General features: G+C 32.3%; 2 protein-coding genes across 2 annotated transcripts in view; both read right to left on the bottom strand.

Moving 5' to 3' along the window:
• LOC115450330 (regulating synaptic membrane exocytosis protein 1) overlaps positions 1 to 22010 on the bottom strand; it is a 104155-nt gene that overhangs the window by 32507 nt on the left and 49638 nt on the right. The window contains 1 exon segment of the mRNA XM_037438973.1: positions 4147 to 4377. Coding sequence (XP_037294870.1) covers positions 4147 to 4182 — 36 coding nt within the window. The 5' untranslated portion in view covers positions 4183 to 4377.
• On the bottom strand, positions 10626 to 14034 carry LOC115450341 (transcription initiation factor IIA subunit 1). The gene has a single exon (XM_030178339.2). It carries the CDS (start codon positions 13672 to 13674, stop codon positions 12694 to 12696), a length of 981 nt encoding a protein of 326 aa, XP_030034199.1. The 5' UTR covers positions 13675 to 14034; the 3' UTR covers positions 10626 to 12693.

Here is a 22010-nt window from a genome sequence, read left to right as displayed (position 1 = left end):
TGAATGCCGGTATTTAGAGCTTATGTAAATTTTCGCGTGCAACATAAGCCTTACTCAGGCCTATATGTTTTATATGTGAAACTTTTTTTTTTCAATGGAACTTACAGACAATGCAAATACATAGGTACATACAAGTAATAAAAAAATATTTTACTGTATAACGATGTTCATTTTCCTGGTGAGTTCCGGAAGCATTTGCTAGTTCTGACTTATAAGTACAAGTTTCCTATATTACAGGTACATTTGATAGCTACCACATTAGTCCTCAAATTTGCATTAATTGTAAAGTTATCAAACTTATTCACAGTTACCTAATCTTTATTTTTTAATGTAGTATCTTTTCTTATTATATTTATATTATAAATACGAAAATATATGAAAATGTTGAGTTCGTTTGGATATTTGTTAGAAGTGAACGGAGAAAAAACTAAACGGATTTAGATGAAATTTAGCACGGGGCTAGCCTGGATGTTTATTTTTATATATTAACATAGGCTATTGATGTCAATGATTGTTGTTATTTGGTTGCACGGGATATAGTTTATTTTTATATAGATGGCGTAGGCGTCATACAGTATTTTAGCGACTTTGGTAGTAAGAGAGGCTTTTCATGAGCGAAGGCCTAAGCCGGTAGCGGTTTATTTTACCTAGTATGAGAATCGAAAAGCTCAATACAGTTCAGGGCGTTGACAGCTACTATACAAGGACAGTGATGCGAATGTAAACTACAATATAAACCGTATTCTGAATATATTGTAATACAAACATCAAGAAGCACTAAAGGAGTTATATCGTCTTCTACTAACAAGCTCTAAAGCACGGTAAATATGAGAAAACTCAAAGCATCGCATGTGTGACAAGCATTGTAGGCGCGGAACCGCGGGCATATTGTTTTGACGAGAAAGAAAGACGTTTCCGCTCGACGAAGCGTTAATTCATAGTACGGGAAGCGTTAGTGAGGTGCCGCCGCTGTTACCGCCTCCACCAACCGCACAGATAAGCACCGACGGAACATTGACTAAAACCATGTATAAATAACCACGTACGTACGCAATTTTGCCTTTAATGATACACGTGCCGTCAAAATAACGTTATCACGTAAAGTTTCGTTTTCATGTTGAATCAAGAAGGGTTGTTCGGTGAAAAGCAGAGACGTTGCCTATTGTAATTTGTTGTAGCTCGGATAATCCTGTCCAGTAATCTTCAATAAGTATTATTCCATGATTTATCACAAAACATAAATTCTTTGAATCGGTGATGGTTTCATGCTCTCAGGTAATTATTATAGATTGATGTGATAAAAAATAGTACTTATTATTATAAATTATCTACACTCATTTAATATTCAGAGATAAAAAATAAATTTTCAGCCATTTATGTTTGGAAATTGAATGAAAATAGTGACGGACACATTTCTGTCTGCAATTTTAAATAAAATTGTAACGAAAAATGATATTGGTGATAGTAAAGTAACTTTTGAATACGATCCTACAATTTGGGTAGTTCATCATACCTGTCATTTAGTTATTGTACATACTCTAACACATCTTTGACTAAAATGTTTTAGTAAACACTAACTACCATTCCTTTGAGCAAATTTCCTCATGAAGCAGCAATTAAGAAGCTCGCTCTAATGATGGCAACTGGGCGTGGGTCGTGAGATGCAACGTGAAATGTCTCTTACTTGTGTAATTTTAACGTTTAAATTATATTTAGGCCCAATATGTCTTTAATTATAGTTATGAAAATAGGAAAAAAAGGATATAATATCTCTCTAACTATAGCTGGAGCAAACTCTACATAGGTAGAGCGCTATAGCCTAATACAACAAAATAATGAAAATAATTACACGATTATAAATATTCTGATAAAAAATTATAAACAAAAACAAGTAAACTATAATATATGATTCAGAGACTATGAGAATTTTAGAGCTCTTATCTGAGACACGCATGGACAAATCTATAGCCGCAATAATAATAAATACATATTATGAACATCTACATTTTTTCGAAAAAAAAGTTTTTTTTTCAAAAAAATGTGCTTATATTAACTCTATATTATAAGTCTGAATTAAAATAAATTCATAATAATATGGAAATACTGGTATATCAATTAAGATATCTACACTCGATAAAAAAAAAAAAAAAAAACTAGACACAGACATTTGAATTGGTCTGCCTTTATTTCGAAGCTTTGATAGTTGAAACTTCAACAAAGCAACAGTCACTTGTCACATTCTAGAGTGTATGTTCTTTATTGATTGCATAACAGGTTTTATCGATACATTGTTGTTTTACAAAAATAGTGTAAATGTATTTTTTTATGTATTAAAAGAAGACATCCGCCTGTCAAAATTAATTATAATCTCCTTATGTAACTATAATAAGATATTTAAAGAAAACAATATTCATTCATTTAAAAAAATAAATCTATGTTATTTCACTATAACAACAATATAGCAATAAAATCGGTTCAATCCATTAAGAATTTCATTAAAAAAATAGTACAGGAATCCATAACTTTTAAAATAGGCACAATTTTTTACTAACTGCGCTTTTCCCTAAATTTGCATCTTCTACTTTACAGCCATCGAAATATTACGCGATACAAAGATTGCATTTATTTGTTTGCTTTGTTATCTGCAAAAACATGTTCATAGTTTACTTGTAACGAAGCTTACGGAACTTTATAATGAGCAATAAATATCGATAGAATGTATTATATATATTTTTTTATTTAATATAATTAAGTTTAATATTCATGAACGATATTAAATCTATACATCGATAAACGTTGTGTTAATGCAGGCATACAGATGATTGACGTAGATAACTTCAGCATAGTCCAATTACGCCGATGGATGGATGAAATGTATTTTCGGAGCAAGTCCGACTAGGTAGGTAATATATGGAGTGGCATGGATAGCTTGGTAATGTTTTAAATTGTGATGGATGTGATGACGTTCCTTTTTTAAAATTATTTAGATTTATTTCGGATATAAAATTATTGTCAAATATAGATTTTATAGAAGAACTAGCTGACCCGACAGACGTTGTCCCGTCTTAACTATGAATTTGCATCGCGCATTCTGTCAATCGCTGACAGTTATTTCAAACAGTTGACAGTTATATAAAATTAATATTTTCGTTAGGTTTTCTTAAATTTTCTAATTTTCCGCACATTTTTTTCTTTTTTTCTTTCTTAGGAACCTTCTCCTGATAATAACAAATACAACAACAACAAAAAATAGTGAAATCGGTCCACCGTTCACGCGTGATGGCGTGACCAAGGGAAATAGGGATATATTTTTATATATATATGAATAGGTAGCAAAATATCGTAATATAATATGTCAGAGAGAGCGGAAAATACATTGATCTGGTTACAGTTAAGAAAATCGTGGTTGCGTTAAAATATCGGTGTTCCTATCAGTACATTCTTATTGTACGAGAGCAATACGAACTAAAAGGAAATTAACAAACATGCCTTATTTGTGTTTCTTATAAACGTTTAAAAACAACGAGAAAATAAAAAAGGATTTCATTAAATTTAAAACAGTACTGCCACAAAGCATCTTAATTAAGGCGTAGCTCTGTAATAAAATCAAAAGTAAATTTCGCATTTCAGATTCCTAGATGATATTAGGTTTTATAAAAAAATAAAAAATCAAAGATATCTTTTAATGCCTAATTTCCTGCGAGTATTTGCAAATTATTTGAAAATAATGTGGTATAATTATAACATACTTAGTAACGTGTCCACAACTTATTTTGATGCCATATATAAAATTTTACAATAAATTTAAATGATAAGTAATCTTTCTTTCCAAAAGAAAAAATACTGCAAACATGTACGTATCTAACTAGTTAATCGTTCTCTACTCTGGGACTATGTGTCCATGCGTTATTTCTTAATAACATTGTAGTTTTTCATTTATCTACTCCGATTAAAAAAACATCATACATAACTAATCAAAGGAATAAATAATTATAAAATATTGCAAAAATATAGAATATAATATTTTATGTAATACTTCGAGACAGAACATAAAAAAAACACCAAATCGTAAATAATGAATTTAAAAGCCGCGATAAAATGTTAAACTTATTATTCAATAGAGGAATATAAAGTATAATCACTCACCTTCTTCATAAAGGACATCACGTTTGTCGGCAGCATGGTGGCGCTTTTTGATACAGTCTCACAGCTCCACTATCACAATCACATCATCACACTACTGAATATCACTTATCAGCACGCCTCTTAATCAGGAATTAAAACGATATCACCAAAACACAACATTGTTAAAAAATTATTACTTATCACTTTACTTAAGCTCAAATTTGTATTAAAAAGCACTATCCGCGACTGTACCTGAAACGAAATAAAAATATTGTACTTTATTATGAACGAAAGGTACATTTTGATAGCTAAAGATAAATTAATAAACTACCTATAATAAACCAATAAACTAATAAACTACCTATCGAGTTGCACTGGAATACTCGTCCGCCCAGCCGGGGAAACCGGGAGAGAATGAGGCTATATAGAGTTCAAGAGGCAAGAGCTAAGCATTCAACAGGTTTGCACGCTATTGTAAGGGATGAATTCTTTGTAAATTAGATTTTTAACAAAGAATATGAATATTTATAACCATTGTGCTCATTCAGAAAAATCATCAATATTATAAGTATGAAATAGTCTGATATATTTAACAAGATCTACAATAACGTTGTCGTATTATTAGTCGACGGTCCTTGAGCTCATCTCATGTTTCTTGAAGAGCGATCACGTACCTACTAATAATGTGGGAGAAACTCTTGTTACATGGAGGACTTGTTAAAGGTCGCACAGATGAATAATAATAGAAACATCACGCCACGTAAATGTATTAAAATCTAGTAAATACACTAAAGTATCAACATTTTTGTTGCGATATGAATTGTAATAGCTTTCAGTAAATATGCAAGTAGTTAAGTTACTTAAAATTAGGCACCTGGGTATTTATTCCAGATAGGCATATAGCATAAGTTCACGCATCTCGCGGGTTGGCGGGAGGCGCGTAATATTAATGGCTTCTGTGGGTATTACCCACGCCCACGGTACGCTGAGCTTATTTCCATGTATGCAATTGGTAGCGAGCTTATCATTATGCAGGAATGAATTTCAAATCATGGACACGTGATTTATTTTCCAATCAAACGCTCCCGCATACAACTAACGTCTAAAAACCAGGTCCAATTTTAGCAATATTTAATAACGTTTTCAAATAGTTCACAAAGTAAAAAGGAAATCTTTCAACTGCAGTTTGGCAAAGGCGAATATTATAACGTGCATACGTACAACATATTAAGTTCATACACAATATTGTAATAATTGTAGGTGCATATGGTCAGTTCACAAAATAAGTACTATTTTTTTTATAAATTACTACAAGAATTGTGCAAAATGTTGCTGAAAACAAATTGTGAAATGCCTCGGCTTTTTATATTTCCTACCCTATGATAGTTCTGCTCACCTACGCTTTCATTAGGCTGATAGTTGTAAATGGGTTAGCTTATGTTGAAACTGTGACAATAAATATGCGAGCCGAGCGAGAGATGCGAGCGTAACAAGCGCCAGTGCCTTTGGCATTTTACAACCTAGCGTGTATTTTTAAACAGAAAAGGCAATGTGTAAATTGATGAATTATGGAATTTGCCGATGACGTTTAAAGAAAATCGAAATATTTTTCAGATAAGTATTTCAATCCTTTTGGAAGTGAAAAATCTACATACTTAATCATCTACTTACAAATATTTTTTAGAAAAATGTTTGTAAGTAGATGATTATGTAAATATTTTTTAGAAAAAATATTTGTAAGTAGATGATTATGTATGTATGTATATATCCATAATGAGTTCTATTAGATTCAGGTTAATTTGCGAGAACGACTTGTGCTAGTTTATAACGATATTTTATAATCTTCCTAACTATTATTTCTGATTCAATGAGCAGAAAACTTTAATAACGATATGATTTGATGGAAACAAGCGATTGTACTTATTGGACTTATTTCTTTAAAACGTTGCGCACTGATAAATTGGAATAATAGGTATGCTTACATAGCAAAATTTATATAATATTATTTGGGTATATAAAATAGGTGTTTATTTTACTATGTACCTACTGAAATCAAATACTTAGAAGTGAATACTCAACAGTTTGCTCACAGTTCACATATGCAACTTCCTCTTCAAACATTAACTAGATACGTATTCCCAGCGAGTAGACTATAAACACATCAAACAAATATGTTTCAAATTCAAAAACATATTGAAAGGAACACTATTTGCTTAAACTTTCTTCAAATAAACTACTTTTGGATAATCTAATTCGCTTACACAGACACCTACCGACCTATGTAGGTACTATATTTATTTAACATATAAAGAGATAAAGTACTTATGTCATCCGAATATAAACAACTTCGGTAGCTGCCCCCAGGTAGGGTGGGAGATTGCATCGCCAGTTAAATCGATACTCGATATCGTCGATGGCCAATCTACTATCAAATTGCTGTCCCAGCCAAGTAATTCTGGATTATGTTATCTCAATTGTGGAACCAAGCATTCATTGAAAGCAATTATATTTTCTTTAATGTCTAAGAAAACCATGACATTTGACTTCTTGAGGCAGGATTACTGTAGAATAGCGAACGGTAAGATCCACTTAGAATATAGGTGCGTTTTACAGTACCGGGTCACATTAATTTAAAACGCAACACACATTTGGAAAGTGGTTCACGGAATTGTGAGATGGGGCAGCACGATCCGGGCGTGAGCCTGGTTCACATGATTTTAAGAATATTACATTTAAACGATAGAAAGTTTAAAGCCGACCAACAGTAGGAATGCCTACTAAAACATAGTATAGGGTTCTACAAATGTAACTAGAGACAATAATAATGTTATCCTAGGACAAATAAGTACGACTGATTCGCACCCTAACTAAATTTTATATAAATTGTCAATTTTTTTGTCGATTGTCATCATTGCCATCATTTTACAAAATTTGTAATGCACCTAAAATAAAAAGAATTGAAAAACACACTTATAAATGTATTTTTGTAGACTGTGCCAATACATCGATGACCAATACGAAGCTGCTAAGGTTAAGTTTAGTAGTGCATATTGATGACTAGTGCCATTCTGGGCGGGAAGTACCTACTCTACGCCTATTTATCATTTGCACGCTCATGTCTAGGGACAAATAAGTATGTAGCAGCAAGCTAAGGCGCAGTGTATTTCGTTGTGCGGAAATTATAGTCTGCGGTTGTCATTACACTCCGGGACCTAAGAGTTTTCTAATTTCTTTCCTCCCTTCTTCTCCGCCTCTTTCTCGTCTTTTGCGTTCCAGTTGTAACGCCGAAAGTTTATAATTAAGTACCTAAATTTACCAAACGCACAGACACAATATTTTTCTTACTATAGTCATATCAAAGTGTCTGTATAATGGCTATAATACTGTGTCCTCTTTCTCAAACAAAATAGTATTTTGCACCGATTTTACATTAGCGACTTGCCTTTGCCTTGGTGGCCTAGTTGTATAGCGTGTGCGGTACTATTGTTCTGAAGTTTCGGATTTTAATCCCGGGTCGGGAAAATTAATACTTAATGGGTTTTTATGGCCGGTATCAGCCCGAAGTCAGGAATTTGTGTCCAATATAAGTTCGCCCGCTACCACATCATAAGTTGGAACATACGGTGAAAAGTGGGGTGCCTTAGATGCATCGCTGGCAGAGACTGTCTGCCTAACCTGTCGGGGATAAAAGGCGTGACCATATAATATTTTCAATGTAGTGGTAGAATAGCAAATATAAGAACTTATTCACATCAGTGCATTAGTTGTCCATAAAAAACAAGATGAGTAAGTACTCATTTTCATAGAATTCCACATTTTTACACTCAAAGCTTGTGATATTGTAGTTTAACTCATTTGCCGGCAACAATGCCGTCTAGAGGCAAATTACGTAAATATTTTGCCGCGGCATTGAGTTTGATATTAAATTGCGCGGGTAAGTCGATTACACAGGGCTATCTAGCGCGGCCTCTTGCGCTGGATTACCGTAGATAATTGAAGCGGGCTCACTTCGAGCCGAGCAAAGCGACTTAAATACTTTAGCCTTTTATACTAAAACGTCAATGGTTACGGTGTACCTGAAATCGTTAACATTTTTGGTAAGCACCACCATAATATATACTAGTATTATATACCAACTCATTACGTTAAAAACAACTAAAAAGAGAATGAAGGAAATATTTGGAAATGTGCAATGAAACAATATATAATGCAACATTTTTATTATTATAATTACCATTTTCGTCAAACTTTATCATGTAAGGGATTAAAACAAATCATAATAGTGTTAAGTTACACATGTCTGAGAATTATAATTTGTAAAATTAACTTTGAACTGGCCGTACTGTTACTCACTGAGGTTAAGTTAACAGCAGACACTGCATCTATGTTCCTTTTGCAACAAATCTTAACACCATAACGTCCATATCACAATAAGATACAACTATACATATTAATAACTTAAGTGATTAAGAAAATTTCCATGAAGAAGGGTTGATTTGTGCAAGAAGGTATTTCGTATATGGTAATTTTATCATAAGATGAATTAACTAATATATTATTATTAGTGGCTGTATTTATAAATATTAATTTGAAAAAGATTGTGGATACAACCTAAATTACACGTAATATTAAAACTCAAATGAGCAGATATTAAGACTATTTTCAGAACCCCATTTTAAATTGCAAATGAATATAAGGTAACACGATGTAGGTATCGTTTGCAACGAATAGTATAATAAAAATACATAATAATTCACACAACTATCAGAAGGCTTTTAATTGTACATATTTAATTAATTCAGTTTGGAAGAATTAAAATTTTAAGTTAACAATAATTATAATTAAAGCTTTGTACTTTAAAAGAAGATAAGAATATTAAGAATGTGTAAAATATGCATTAATTATTATTTAATAGGAATGTTGATAGTTGCAAAACATTTAGTGTAATTTGAGTAATTCTGTTACTAGAACACTTATAGCAAAAACCTATTAAAGTAATTGCTTGCAGTCATAATTATCTGCTCATTTGAAAGGCCTTACAAAGTGGGCTTCCAGTTAGGTACCTAGTATAATTTTAATGCAACCCTATAGTATCCATAACAGTGTAGGATAATAATAAACAATAACCCCGCAATTTAAAGTGGATTTGCACTTGAAAGAATTACCTTATTCTATTTATTAAACATACTAAGTTCGTGAAAATGGTCTTATTACATATAATTATGTACTATACAATTTTCAGTTCACATATCACACTAACATAACGTCATGCTACCCAGCTCCACTAATATTTTGCGAATAACAATAGACACTGATAATAGGTATTACAATATATTATAATGGATTATAGTAGTAGAATATCATGATTACTTCAACTTCTATAGCGTGTTCCCGCCTTTTATGTGGTATAAAGAAATGTTCACACATTCACACAGTATGTGCTGTTTCAAATCCTACATCAATCAGTTTATACACACGTAATTGGACAGCGGAAATGTTGCGACTGCCGTTCACATAGTTATGTAGCCGATTATAATATACAATAGAAAAAAATTGAAGACAATTAACATGAGGCTTTTATTTCTGACGGACTTTCTGTTACATGGGAAAAAAAATAAGATACTATTGTAAGCGATAGCATAAAACAAATAGGGACCAACTTTTACGGCTTAGCAAAATTCTTATTAATAATAATTTATAGATTTAATTCACATCATAAGTACACAGTATATTTTCCCGTTACAACTATATTATCTACATATTGGTTATATTGAAGTTGACACATCATTTCGACATTCTATATTTTGTAAAGAAAGTATTGAGTAATAGACATGCAAATAAATAATATTCATTAAGGTGGTAGCTCAAGGTTTTTTGTTTAATCTGTAAGAGTATTTAAATTCACGTCTAGTTAGTGATTAGTTCTCGCAGTTGGAAAACGTAAAATAATTAATAATCATGGATATTTCTGCCTTTAAAATTTCGTCATATTAAATTTTAAAGGCCGAAATATCCATGATTATTAATTATTTTTACGTTTTTTCTTCAACTGCGAGAACTAATCACTAACTAGACGTGAATTTAAATTCTTTACTTGCCAATACTTGTTTAGTTACCCAGATTAAAGCCGAAACAAAATGTATGAAAATGGACCTTGAGGTATCGCCTTAATAAATCGTAGCCCAAACTTTAGAAAGAAAAGTTATGGCACCAAACTTACATTTTGTATCATGTTGTAACTATTGAGCAAAAAACCTAATTGGTTTTAAAGATACATTATACAAAAGACATACATGACCAATATTTTTAAGATACAACCCGAATTATGTGTGTTAATACATATTTCTAAAAAAAATTTGGTCATTTAGAGTAGTGGCCCCCATTACAGGTATTTCAAGTAGTAACTGCCAAAAGTTTTGTTGGGCTTTTGTTAAACCAAAATGTGCACAACCATAGATATAGAATTATGATTTTTTTATTGGGTTTGGTTGTTATATTTGAATTTAATTTACTTTCCTAATGAGAAGCATGAGTTTCTTCGAGTAAGAAATTATTAGAACGGAGAAATAAAGCGCTTAAATATTTTTTTACTCAGGTTTAATTTCATCATATCTTCTGTAATCAGTGTACACACATCAGAATGTGATTCAAATTTAAATTTTGTAGTGAAATATGAAATGTGTGTACTGTTGGAGAACCATATTTAAATTAATAATTAAATAAATATCTTTGAATACCTTTATCTATGAAGCAGTTTCAAAAGGCTAGAGTAATCAGTATTTTTTTACTACAAGAGGCATCACATTAGAGCGGGCTGATACTTTTTTTTAATCTATAGATAATGAACAACAGCTAACGAAAGGTGCAGCACATTACAACTGTGTAATTACATTTTTTGTAATTCATATATATTTAAAACAAATTGCAACAAGTCATGTACAAAAATTTTGAAACTCTTTTATGACTTATACTGTTTATCAGTGATTTCGCCAATGTCGAGTAGTAATAGCAAATATTATAAACATTTTTTTCCAAATGAATATGCAGTGATAATAATCTTATAATAATTTTATTTGTATAGAAACTGCAGTACTGACACTAGTATATTGGTAGATAATGTCAGCCCGCTTTAACCAAGTGGCTGCTGCTAGGCTTAATATTTTTCGTTCACATTCTGTTAAAATGATTAATATTTTTGACATTTGTAGGTCTACACTTGCTCAAGTATTATTTGTCTTTATATCAATATATACAAAAAAAAGAAATATTCATGACAATATATTATATATGAAATATGAATAATATATATTATGCCAAACTAATATCAAATGAAATTCATTCATATTCATTGTTAATTAGCCAGCTAGAAATGCTACTTGCCTAATCTGGAAATAAATCTTGTTACTCACCATTATGGGACTATCATCTTAAAAAGCGTATTATAATTTTATAAAATAGCACTGCATTAAAAATAGCATCAAGCAAACATTTTTGATCCCAAAAGTATTTCATCAATTTTGAATAAATATATTTTTAAATCAAAATTATCAAGTCTGGTGTACCAGTCATCTAAATCACAATTATTTCAGGCACTTTGGAGCAAGTCTTTATTTATAGCCATAGCAATGTCATGACTTGTGACCCAGTACACCAATCAATCAGTAGAATTCCTTGTATTTATTATAATTAATCTAATCATTTTGGTTTTTATATGCTAAAACTATTATAAATCTTACTTGTGAACAAACAATGTGAACCACTAATTCAAATTGTCACCATGTTTCATGTAGGATATCTTGTGATGCATTTCCTAAATATTTGTATTGTGTATTACATGAACTGCCATGTAATTTTTTTTATTTATATATTTCTTTTTCGATGTTTGAATGTTTTAGTATAACATAATCTATGTCCCATATATAGTTTGGCAAATTTAATTTGCAACAATTGTAGTATGAATTTTTTGTGTACATACAGAATATCAATAACCTTTTGATACCGTATCATTGACTTGAATAGTTTTAAGATATAGTGAAGCCAAAATAACATATTGCAAACATAAAAAACATTTGTTATATATTGTTTGAAGCTCAAAGTACTGAACCATCGCCTTCATTTTGGTATTTTGTTTTCAAGAATCACACTGACTTTAACCTTAACACTTACTTGAAGCATAAGAAGCATATTTTTAGTATATTAATTATACAGTAAAGATATCATAGTTACACCACCTAACAAATTCTGCTACAATGTAAATTCCTAACATAACTTTTCTATTGTTATGCATACACTAATTCATTATAGTTAGGTTAGTCATAGAATTGAAAAATACAAATTGTGAGATGACACATATTTAAAAAAAAACATGTGGTAAATTGAAATAGGTAGGTATGTACAATATTTAGTGTTACATGGGTTAAAGTCAATGGTAGTCTTGCCTAAGTATCTAAATTATAGATGAGATAATAGTTCACCAATGTCTTTTGTAACTTCAACAGTCAATATATATAACAATTTACACCATTCATAAAAATACACACAGCTAGTCCATTGGTATGAGGAAATAGTTCACCACTCTGCATCACCGTTGGCTTTTTGGAATACATAATCCTTCCCCGCTAGGTTCATAATGCCATCTTTTAGGTAGAACTTCCATTTGTTGCGACTGCGAGTTATTTTATCATATTGACAAACAACAACATTGTCAGTGTCAAACATGTCACCGGGTTCCTCATCTGATACATCATCTCCTGAGTTAAGAGGCTCCTCCTCTGCTCCACCGCTTTCATTCTGCTCTTCCTCTTCCTCTTCAGCACGCTCCTCTGGGGAATCATCATCCTCATCATCGTCCCCAGCACCATCTTCTGAACCATCGCCAACATTTGATCCTTCATCATCAGAAGAATCTAATGCTCCATCCAGGGAGAAAGGTGCAGCACCACTCCTGCCACCTCCACCACCATCAAAATCATTTTGTTGTCCTGCTAAGGCTGAATTAATATGTTGCTGTAACAGAGTAGCAGCTAGTGGCTGCGGGAGACTTATTGTAGCATTGATGATGGGCCCTGTCAGCACTTGATGTAACTTGTTGCCATTGAGTGCGGATGCAGGTATTTGTATTGTAAATGAGCGTGGCTGAGATCCTGGGACTCCTGGCTGGGCCGGTAAAGTCAACTGTACTGGCACTTTATTATTGGGGTCTAGTACATGATGTGGGTGCGCACCTCCTATGCTGGAAGGAGGGCCTCCATGCTCTACACCCGAATTTTGTTGACTGGAACTTTGTTGAGCCAGGTCAGGCCTCTTAGGCACTGTATTATTACCATTCGTTTTCGGAAAGTTGTGCAGTACCGGCGGTTGCATCGGCGCCTCTTGATGCGGAGGATCCGTAGCACCACTGGCTTGTAACTTTGTTTTCCACAGTTGTTTTAATTCTTGCAGTACCTGTTCATCGACACCGTCGTCAAGAAAGCAATCTCTTACCCCAGTAATCACGTCTTCCACCACTGTTTGGTAAAGTTTATTAACTGCAATCTGACTCATCGTCATTTTGATAGCGATTGATTATTCGTCGATATAGAAAATGTCTTCTTTTTTATTTCGCGAATTATTACAATACAGTACGGAAACTTCGCATAAATGAAAATTCGCGATGAATACGTATCAATTTTTCGTTTTCACATCTCAACAGCTCAGTGTCATGTACTTATCACTCGAGATTTACACGGTTGGTTAGCACGCAATTGGAAGGAACTTTTACGAGTGATTATACAATAAATCACAAAGCTTTGCAAATAACTCATGTCCACTCCATGTCTGAATAAATTCCACGAAAATATTCAACATACAAATTTTGACAATTGATCGCTCAAACATAACCTACAAACAATGAATAGATTTTGTCATGACAATTTGTCTATGGTCCGCCCGGGTTCCGACATTGAACGAAGTTCTATGGCGCATGCGCGACATGAACGACACATATCGCCGCGCCCGTTTTGCCTCGTGTTTTCACGAGTTTGCGCTCTACGAAGCTTTAAATTGATTTTACCTTTGACAAAGACAACGTGCTAATTTTTAAAAATAGTTATAATAATCACAATAAAGTTAATTATTATTTATACTATACTAGAAAGCTAAAGAGTTTGTTTATTTGTTTGAACGCGTTAATTTTAAGAATACTCGTTCGAATTGAAAAATTCTTTTAGTGGATAGCACATTTATCGAGGAAGCTTTACATTATCACCAATAGGAGCAGAGCTTCCCTGAAAAATGTTACAAAACCGGGGAAAAAATATTTCTTTTGAGAGCTGGTGCGTGTGCTGCGTAAACGGTTAAAGATACGCAACAATCATATATGACGGAATTGTCCCTCTTAAAAAGTTCTAAAACATATCTCATAAAACAAAGCCCTCCACCGCATCTATCTGCTGTTCTGAATGCGATAAACTCAAAAAGTACCCAACGGATTTCGATGAAATTTAATTAAAATATAGTTTGGGACCCTGAGAAAGACAGGATACTTTCTATTCTGGGAAAATATATAGCGAGACTTTTATCCCGGAAAAACTTTTTCACGTGGACGGAGCGGCGAGCAACAGTTAGTTATATATATAAGGGAAGTGGATTGATAGGGTTACAACCTCCTTTATATATATCCTCCATATTATATATCCCTTATTTTAATTAAACGGAGTGAAGTGTGCTATGTTAAAATAAAATAATATCTGTGGTGACTAGTCTTTTTGAAATGTAGCGTATAAAACCTTTACTATGTACGTCGTCCATAATAATATTTTATATAACATATAAAGCTGCTGTCATTAGCGTAAAAAAATGTTTAATTTTTATAAACTTTTCGTAATTTTATACTTGTTATTGGTGTATGTGGTTGAAATTAATTATTATAAGAATACAAGAGTGGAAGAAGTAAGTATATAGAGTGAAAAGTTGTTCAAGTGGACGAATAAAATTATACATTTCAGCCTCTGTCTTTCTTATGATCAACAGTTTGTCATATATTTTTTTTTATTATTTATTATCTTAACGATTTTTTACTTTATAATTATTACTACACTTTTTCGTTTATGTAAATTTAGACATAACTTTTGGCGGTATTCTTAAAATTTACCCACTTGCTATCCTAGCGCCACCATAATTTGACGAAGTTCGATGGGAGCTTATTCATATTATGTAGAGATGATTCTTCTTGTTTCTACCCTCCATAAGGCTGAGTACCTAACTTTTAGGTCCACATAGAAGAAGTTGTGACAAAACCAGCTATTAAAAAAAATATTGGTGTGACTTCCAACGTGTAGGGTCTTCTTTACAAGTTTGATTTTTCCTTTTGTGTTTATTCTCTGTGGTACCTATTTTATGTTATAGGGCGAGCGTATACACTCCTATTTATAATTTATTTATTTATTAAATATTATCTTACAGGAGTTACACCCAATGCCATTATATTTACATTGTCATATAGCCAATTCAGATACAGATAGTTATGCATAGTTATTTCATATGATCTCTTATGTTTACGCAAATGTTAAAATATTGAAATAAAACTACTTTAAGATTTTTTTTCGCAATAAACTTGATAATTTTGACTCCGACCGACATTACGAATGATTTGCAGTTTCATGTTCATGAGAGGGATTGCGATGCTGGTTGTCTGAAAAGTTAACTATTCCTTTTTTTTTTAGATTAAAATCTGGTACTTCCGTTCCGTTTCATTCAATCATATAAATATTTGTCATATTACGGAATTTGTTTACTTACTTCATATTTTGGTTGTAACTTATTTTATTATTTTTAATAATGTCTCTAGTATAATTGTCCTTCCATATTTAATTTATTTTCAAATAATGAGGCGACTTTCGTGAGGGAGACGTTTATTTTTTAATAGCCTAATCGTTTAAATTATCTAAATTTGACAACAATTTAGCTCTTTCTTGTAAATTTAAGCAAGTTGAATTCCGATTTTGGATTCAGAATGTACTTAATTCTGAATATAAGTATAAGCCCACTTAAAAAATTATCCATGGTAAATACAGACATTTATCATAATACACTTGACGATACAGACATGACTTTGGCCTTATTACTTAAGATAATTATTTTTAGTCATGTCTTAAGGTGGTAGCTCAAGGTCCATTTTCATACATTTTGTTTCGGCTTTAATCTGGGTAACTAAACAAGTATTGGCAAGTAAAGAATTTAAATTCACGTCTAGTTAGTGATTAGTTCTCGCAGTTGAAAGAAAAATGTAAAAATAATTAATAATCATATTTCGGCCTTTAAAATTTAATATGACGAAATTTTAAAGGCAGAAATATGATTATTAATTATTTTTACATTTTTCTTTCAACTGCGAGAACTAATCACTAACTAGACGTGAATTTAAATTCTTTACTTGCCAATACTTGTTTAATTACCCAGATTAAAGCCGAAACAAAATGTATGAAAATGGACCTTGAGCTACCACCTTAACAGCAAATAACTACGGACTTATGAATACATAAAGATTTTGGACGTGGAAATGAAACGGCAAACTAGGCTGCATGTCCGAGAGCCTTTGCCTTCCCCTTATAAAAACGAGGAGAAAATAAAACAAAAAAAAAAGAAACTATAATGCGGACTAGAGAATTTCACCGATAGATTAACATTTGCTTTCTTTGTTTGCTTTTGTCGCGCTAACCGCTAAATCCTGGGTTCCTAACCTGGGGGTAATTACTCGCGCAGGGGTAAATCAGCTATTTCACGGGGATAACAATATTGAAAAGTTTAGGAATCACTGTGCTATATACTTAAGTAATTCTCTTCTCTCAGCAAATTTTCCACTCTACTTTGATCATAACTCTACAAGAATTAGGATCCAGTACAGATTTAGTCTTAGACCATTTAGAAAGGACGCGCCATGTGCTCATCTTCGCGAACAAAAAGTTCTATGACTGAATGGACTTAAGTATCAAAAACTGCAATGCACATGCTATAGGTACCGTGTTGTGGCGTTATGAACGCACGCATAAATAAATTTTGAAGACAACTTGTCACATTTACGTATACTACAACAGTTATTATAAATTTATGTATGAGCTTTTCCTCGTACAAGGCGCGTCCTTTATGTAGGTACCTATACCTTTATTATCTATGGGTTTAATACGTAACGCAATTGTATTTTTATATTATAAATTTTTCACTAACTAGGTATACGTAAAATCCTATTGTTGACTAAAAGCCTGTTTTATATAAGCCTGATATTCCATGTTTCATGGTTTTAATCATAACTCATCAAGTTAGTTCAGTAGGCAGTGGCGGTTTGTAGACAGGACGAACCAGTCTACCGCCCGGGGCCTCGCGATTTATGGAGCCTCGCGCGGTGACTTTGTGAGGACTTTATTTTAGTCCCACTCTGTTAACCAACAAGCATTTTACCTACTATTACTTATTACCTACTATTACCTTACCTTTTTTACTCCCCCTCTGGCTTGGCGCTGGCTAAAGCCGCCTCTATCGGCAGGTACCTACCTATGGGTACGGAACCTTGTCTTGACACCACGTTGTAATTAAACTTAGTTTGACTTACGAAGACTTTACTGGAACCCTAAATATGTAATCTTATAATTAAATCATATTTAGGTACTACTTATATTGATATCGATCCCTCATTTAGAAGGCAAGTATCTCAGCTTTTTATCCAACGAGATCTAAGATTATAGGTACATACATACACTACTTATTCCTAATCCTCAAACATCAAAATGTAATATTTACAAAGGACGTATTAGTTTCATCTCTACTTATTGTTTTGTGGATATAGGAGTAGGTAAGTATATGGCTTTTTTTTACGTAGGTAAATCGTCAGTTGAGGTAAGTATATGGCTGACTTTAGTTATAACAAATACTTAACAATCTGATTAATTATTTGCCAATAACAAATGAAATCAGACAGGTAGGTACTAATAGGTACCTAGGTAAATAACAATATATTACAAGAAGTTCAAAAACGCTGTCTTAAAATTAGTTTTAATTGTAAAATTATAGACTAACAAATTTCAGGCTATTAGTAAAACAAACGGATTGGGAAATGAACAATGTATGCATTGTTGTTCGGACGGCGGTTAAAGCGGTTTGGCATGGATTGTAGAGGTTTGTTCGGTGGTTGGCTATTTGCGACAAATCGATACGCTCCAGAATGTCATTATCCGCTCACCTGAGACGAGTCGGGCCTGACAAGCTGTTATGTACCTATCAAATTATAATACCTAACTACTATCGTAATTGCTGCTTAAATATTATGACTAAACACATAACTAACATTAGATACTCATATAACACCAGCGATTTAACAACGGGAAAAAATTTTTTTTTGGGCAATATAGGTAAATATTTGTATCTGTACGGTAATCTGAAGTGTCAGTCTGTTAACCTAATTTTCATTAATTAAGGACCTATAAAGTTTTAGTTGTACTTTTATTTTTAGTTTTTCTATTTAGTTACAACTGTTTTTTAATAAACTATCCTAATTTCAATCTTCAATCATATTCCAAGAATGTACGAATCTAAATAATTAATTTGTAAACATGTTAAAAACAAATCGCGATCGTTTATGGAAAATTGCAGTTAGTTATCAATGTAAAGTTTAATATTTCATATACCAGGCATAGCTTATTGAGAACGTCACTTGCCTGTACCTAGACATAGGTACGTGAAAATACTAAATTTCACTTAATTAATAAACGTTAATTAAAATCTGTTCATATTATGATCTACAAATGATGTGATAAAATCTGTTCATATTATGATCTACAAATGATAGATTAGATAAATCCAGGGTTAAACTGGAGAGGACTGAAGACTTGACAATAAAAAATAAGCCTAGGGATATTGTCTAGCATGAATAAAATTGACCGGAACAAAATTAATAAAACTTTATTTGAAACACTTACTATACAGTGAATTACGTATATTCACCTATTTAAGTGTGATATCAGCAGCAAATAAATCACACTTAAATCCGAGCTTCGGAGAGGCTTTACAGCGGCAAAACGAGCTCAACTCACAGCTTCTCTTCGTATCCAAACATATTACACACAATGTCTTTTGTTAGACACAAATTACATACAATTGCTAAAACAATAATTTATCGTCCAGAGGACTCCGTTATGTTAGTCGGTGACCGTAAGGCAAATTATCTTTTTTGCGAACACTTTATCATGGACGCTATTCGTTTCAAACATTGCTATTTAAGCTTTTATAGTTTTAACTATAATCGTTTAGATTAAACTTTGCGCCATGACTAATAATTCATATAATTGTATAGGTATGAAAGTTAAACAATCTATATGTATTAAATAAAAGTATGTATGTCAAGAGTGTAGGTACAAGATTAAAAAAATTAAAAAATATTGACGTTCTTCGGCATTCATTGTTATATTTTATTTGACAGATACGTAAATTGGACATGTCTCTTTCAGGATTGCCGTCCTATTTGTTGACTTCTGAACGCAAATTCAATTGTGTTAAATTTTCCATAGAAACATATTGCTATAAAACTGTTCGAGTTCGACGCCGCATTTGATGTGCCCTTTGTTCATGGTCCCGCTTTATTGCTGTAATTACCATTTTTTATCTATGATTAATGTTCTAACGACCATATTAAGGTCGTCACTTAATTTTGATGGATATTATGCCTTCATTTTTATTTGAGCTTTCTTTAAAAGATGAGTTTAAAAAAATTAAAGCCTCTTTCTATTATATTTTTCTGTAGGTATTTAGTAAAGATATTAGGCGATGATTCCGTCTGAATGTGAAAATAACGGAATTACAAAAACTGTTTAGCGATCATTAGAGTCAAGTGACGTCTCTGAATGCGACAGTGGGTTTTTCATTTAAATCTTAAAGCATTAAAGGAATCTCATACTAAATATAGTTTTGTTGAGCTAAATTTAAATCATTTTTTACAATTTATAAATACCTACTTATAAACTGTAAAAATGATTTAAATTAATTAAGATTATAGATTAACACTACCTAGGCTTTCCCACATTTAGTTAGGTCATCTGATAGATCTTTTATTTGTGTGGTTTAGTAAGTTTAAATAAACTTTTTATCGGCACCTCAAATATTTACGGAAAAGTAACAGTGTCCTCTTCACATTTTCTTCATAATGAATGTCAAGTTTTATTCGAATTTTCTAATGCTACAGGTGGCTGAAACTATTATGCGCCCACCATATAACCTCAACTGGTCACTTTACTGCTAAGACATAAATTTCAACTTTTATTATCCGCAAGCGTAATAAAACTAGGGCGAAAAATAATGTCTCCGGCCTCGAAGCACATCAAAGTGGAGTTTTACAATACCATGCTAACATAAATTTTAAATACAAAACACTGGATGCATTAAATGTAAGAATGTTATCCAGGGCTTATAATAAATATACTTATGCCTAAATGTTAGCCTGGAAGTAATGTTTCAATTCAAACTGAAGGGTTCGGTTGAAGCGAGAGACGACGCGCAATTAAGCCGATAAAGACATTTTGTATCCTCTGAAAACTGACAAACAAACCCTTACCTAAATAAAATTAATATTGCAGCATTAACAGCGTGGACTAAGGGCTACGTATTTGTTTCCTAAATACTTTTCTCCTTTGCAGGAAAGATATTTTATTCTGTAGTTAACATTCAAACTGTTTTCCCCAGTAAATGGTAATAAAACCGGTAAATACTTAAATAACTTTATTAAATGACTGCGTTTTATATTCAACGTCTCATCTTTAAGCCCGCAGTAAGTTAGTATCGCTTCACAAATTGGCTGTTTATCGCGCTGTGCGGGCTTTACGCAACAACACGCTTCTTCGCGAGTCAATTTAAAGCATTCGGCGGCGTTGCCGCTCAACAAAACAAGAAAATAAAATCGCTGTTGTGACGTTCTGCGTAATACGTATATCGTTTGAGAACTCTATTTGCATAATAAAAACGGCATGTAAATTTCTCGCTTTGTGAATGTAACGTACGAGCGCAGTGCAGGAGCATGAGAGTTAAAAACAAGACTACATTTAAAATATCGTAGGTTTAAATGTAATGCAAGAGGACATAAGATGAGTAAAGGAAATTAAAGCTTGAGTAGTAATTGCAAGCAATCGCCTGGGAGTGATTGGTAATCTGTCGCCACGTCGACACACTCGGTAATCTTTACACGTCTTGTAGTTTGTTGATTCCGACACGTGGGCAAAAATATTTTCTACCATGTGCCTTACATTAAGCGTTTAACTATCAACATATGGTGTAATAATGGGTAACATTTAACAAAGAAGCAAAAATACTACACCTTTAAATATCTACTATCGGTGATTTTGTACTTCACAAAATGAAGGTCTTAAAGCATTTACTCTTTTCTATGAGGGATGAATAAATTCTTAATCAATAAAAACTTGAGATAAATACGACAACAAAAATATAATTTTATTTATAACTACCTGGGTGAATATTATGGCACTTGCAAATTAAATTTACCATCACGTTTTTAACATATATTATAATTAGATATACTATCAGATGCGAAGAGATGCTATCATATATAATATTTAATATAACATAAGGACATAATATGACGTCCGTTTTTTTTCCTTTGACATGAAAACTTAGTTACAAAACGGTGTAAAGCAAGAGCTGGTAATTAAACTCTCTTTACGAGCTCGTGTCATTTTGTCCCTTCCGGCTTGCGTCTCAAATCCAATTTTCATAAATGAACAATATAAACTCTTTGAATGCTATATGCGAGGAACAATTTGTACTGTTTTTTTACAATAATTAGTTGATAATTTAAAACATTTAGGTTCGTTATTATATTAAACTGGTAAATAAAAGTAAGCTCAAATATA

The sequence above is a fragment of the Manduca sexta genome, chromosome 15, assembly GCF_014839805.1.
Source record: "Manduca sexta isolate Smith_Timp_Sample1 chromosome 15, JHU_Msex_v1.0, whole genome shotgun sequence".
Taxonomy (NCBI): Eukaryota; Metazoa; Arthropoda; class Insecta; order Lepidoptera; family Sphingidae; genus Manduca; species Manduca sexta.
Note: the sequence above shows the minus strand (reverse complement) of the source record. Positions and strands in the feature narration are given on the sequence as shown.

What these genes read in the sequence shown, in the direction of transcription:
- LOC115450341 (XM_030178339.2), bottom strand. Translation starts at nt 13,674, where the DNA reads ATGACGATGAGTCAGATTGCAGTTAATAAACTTTACCAAACAGTGGTG.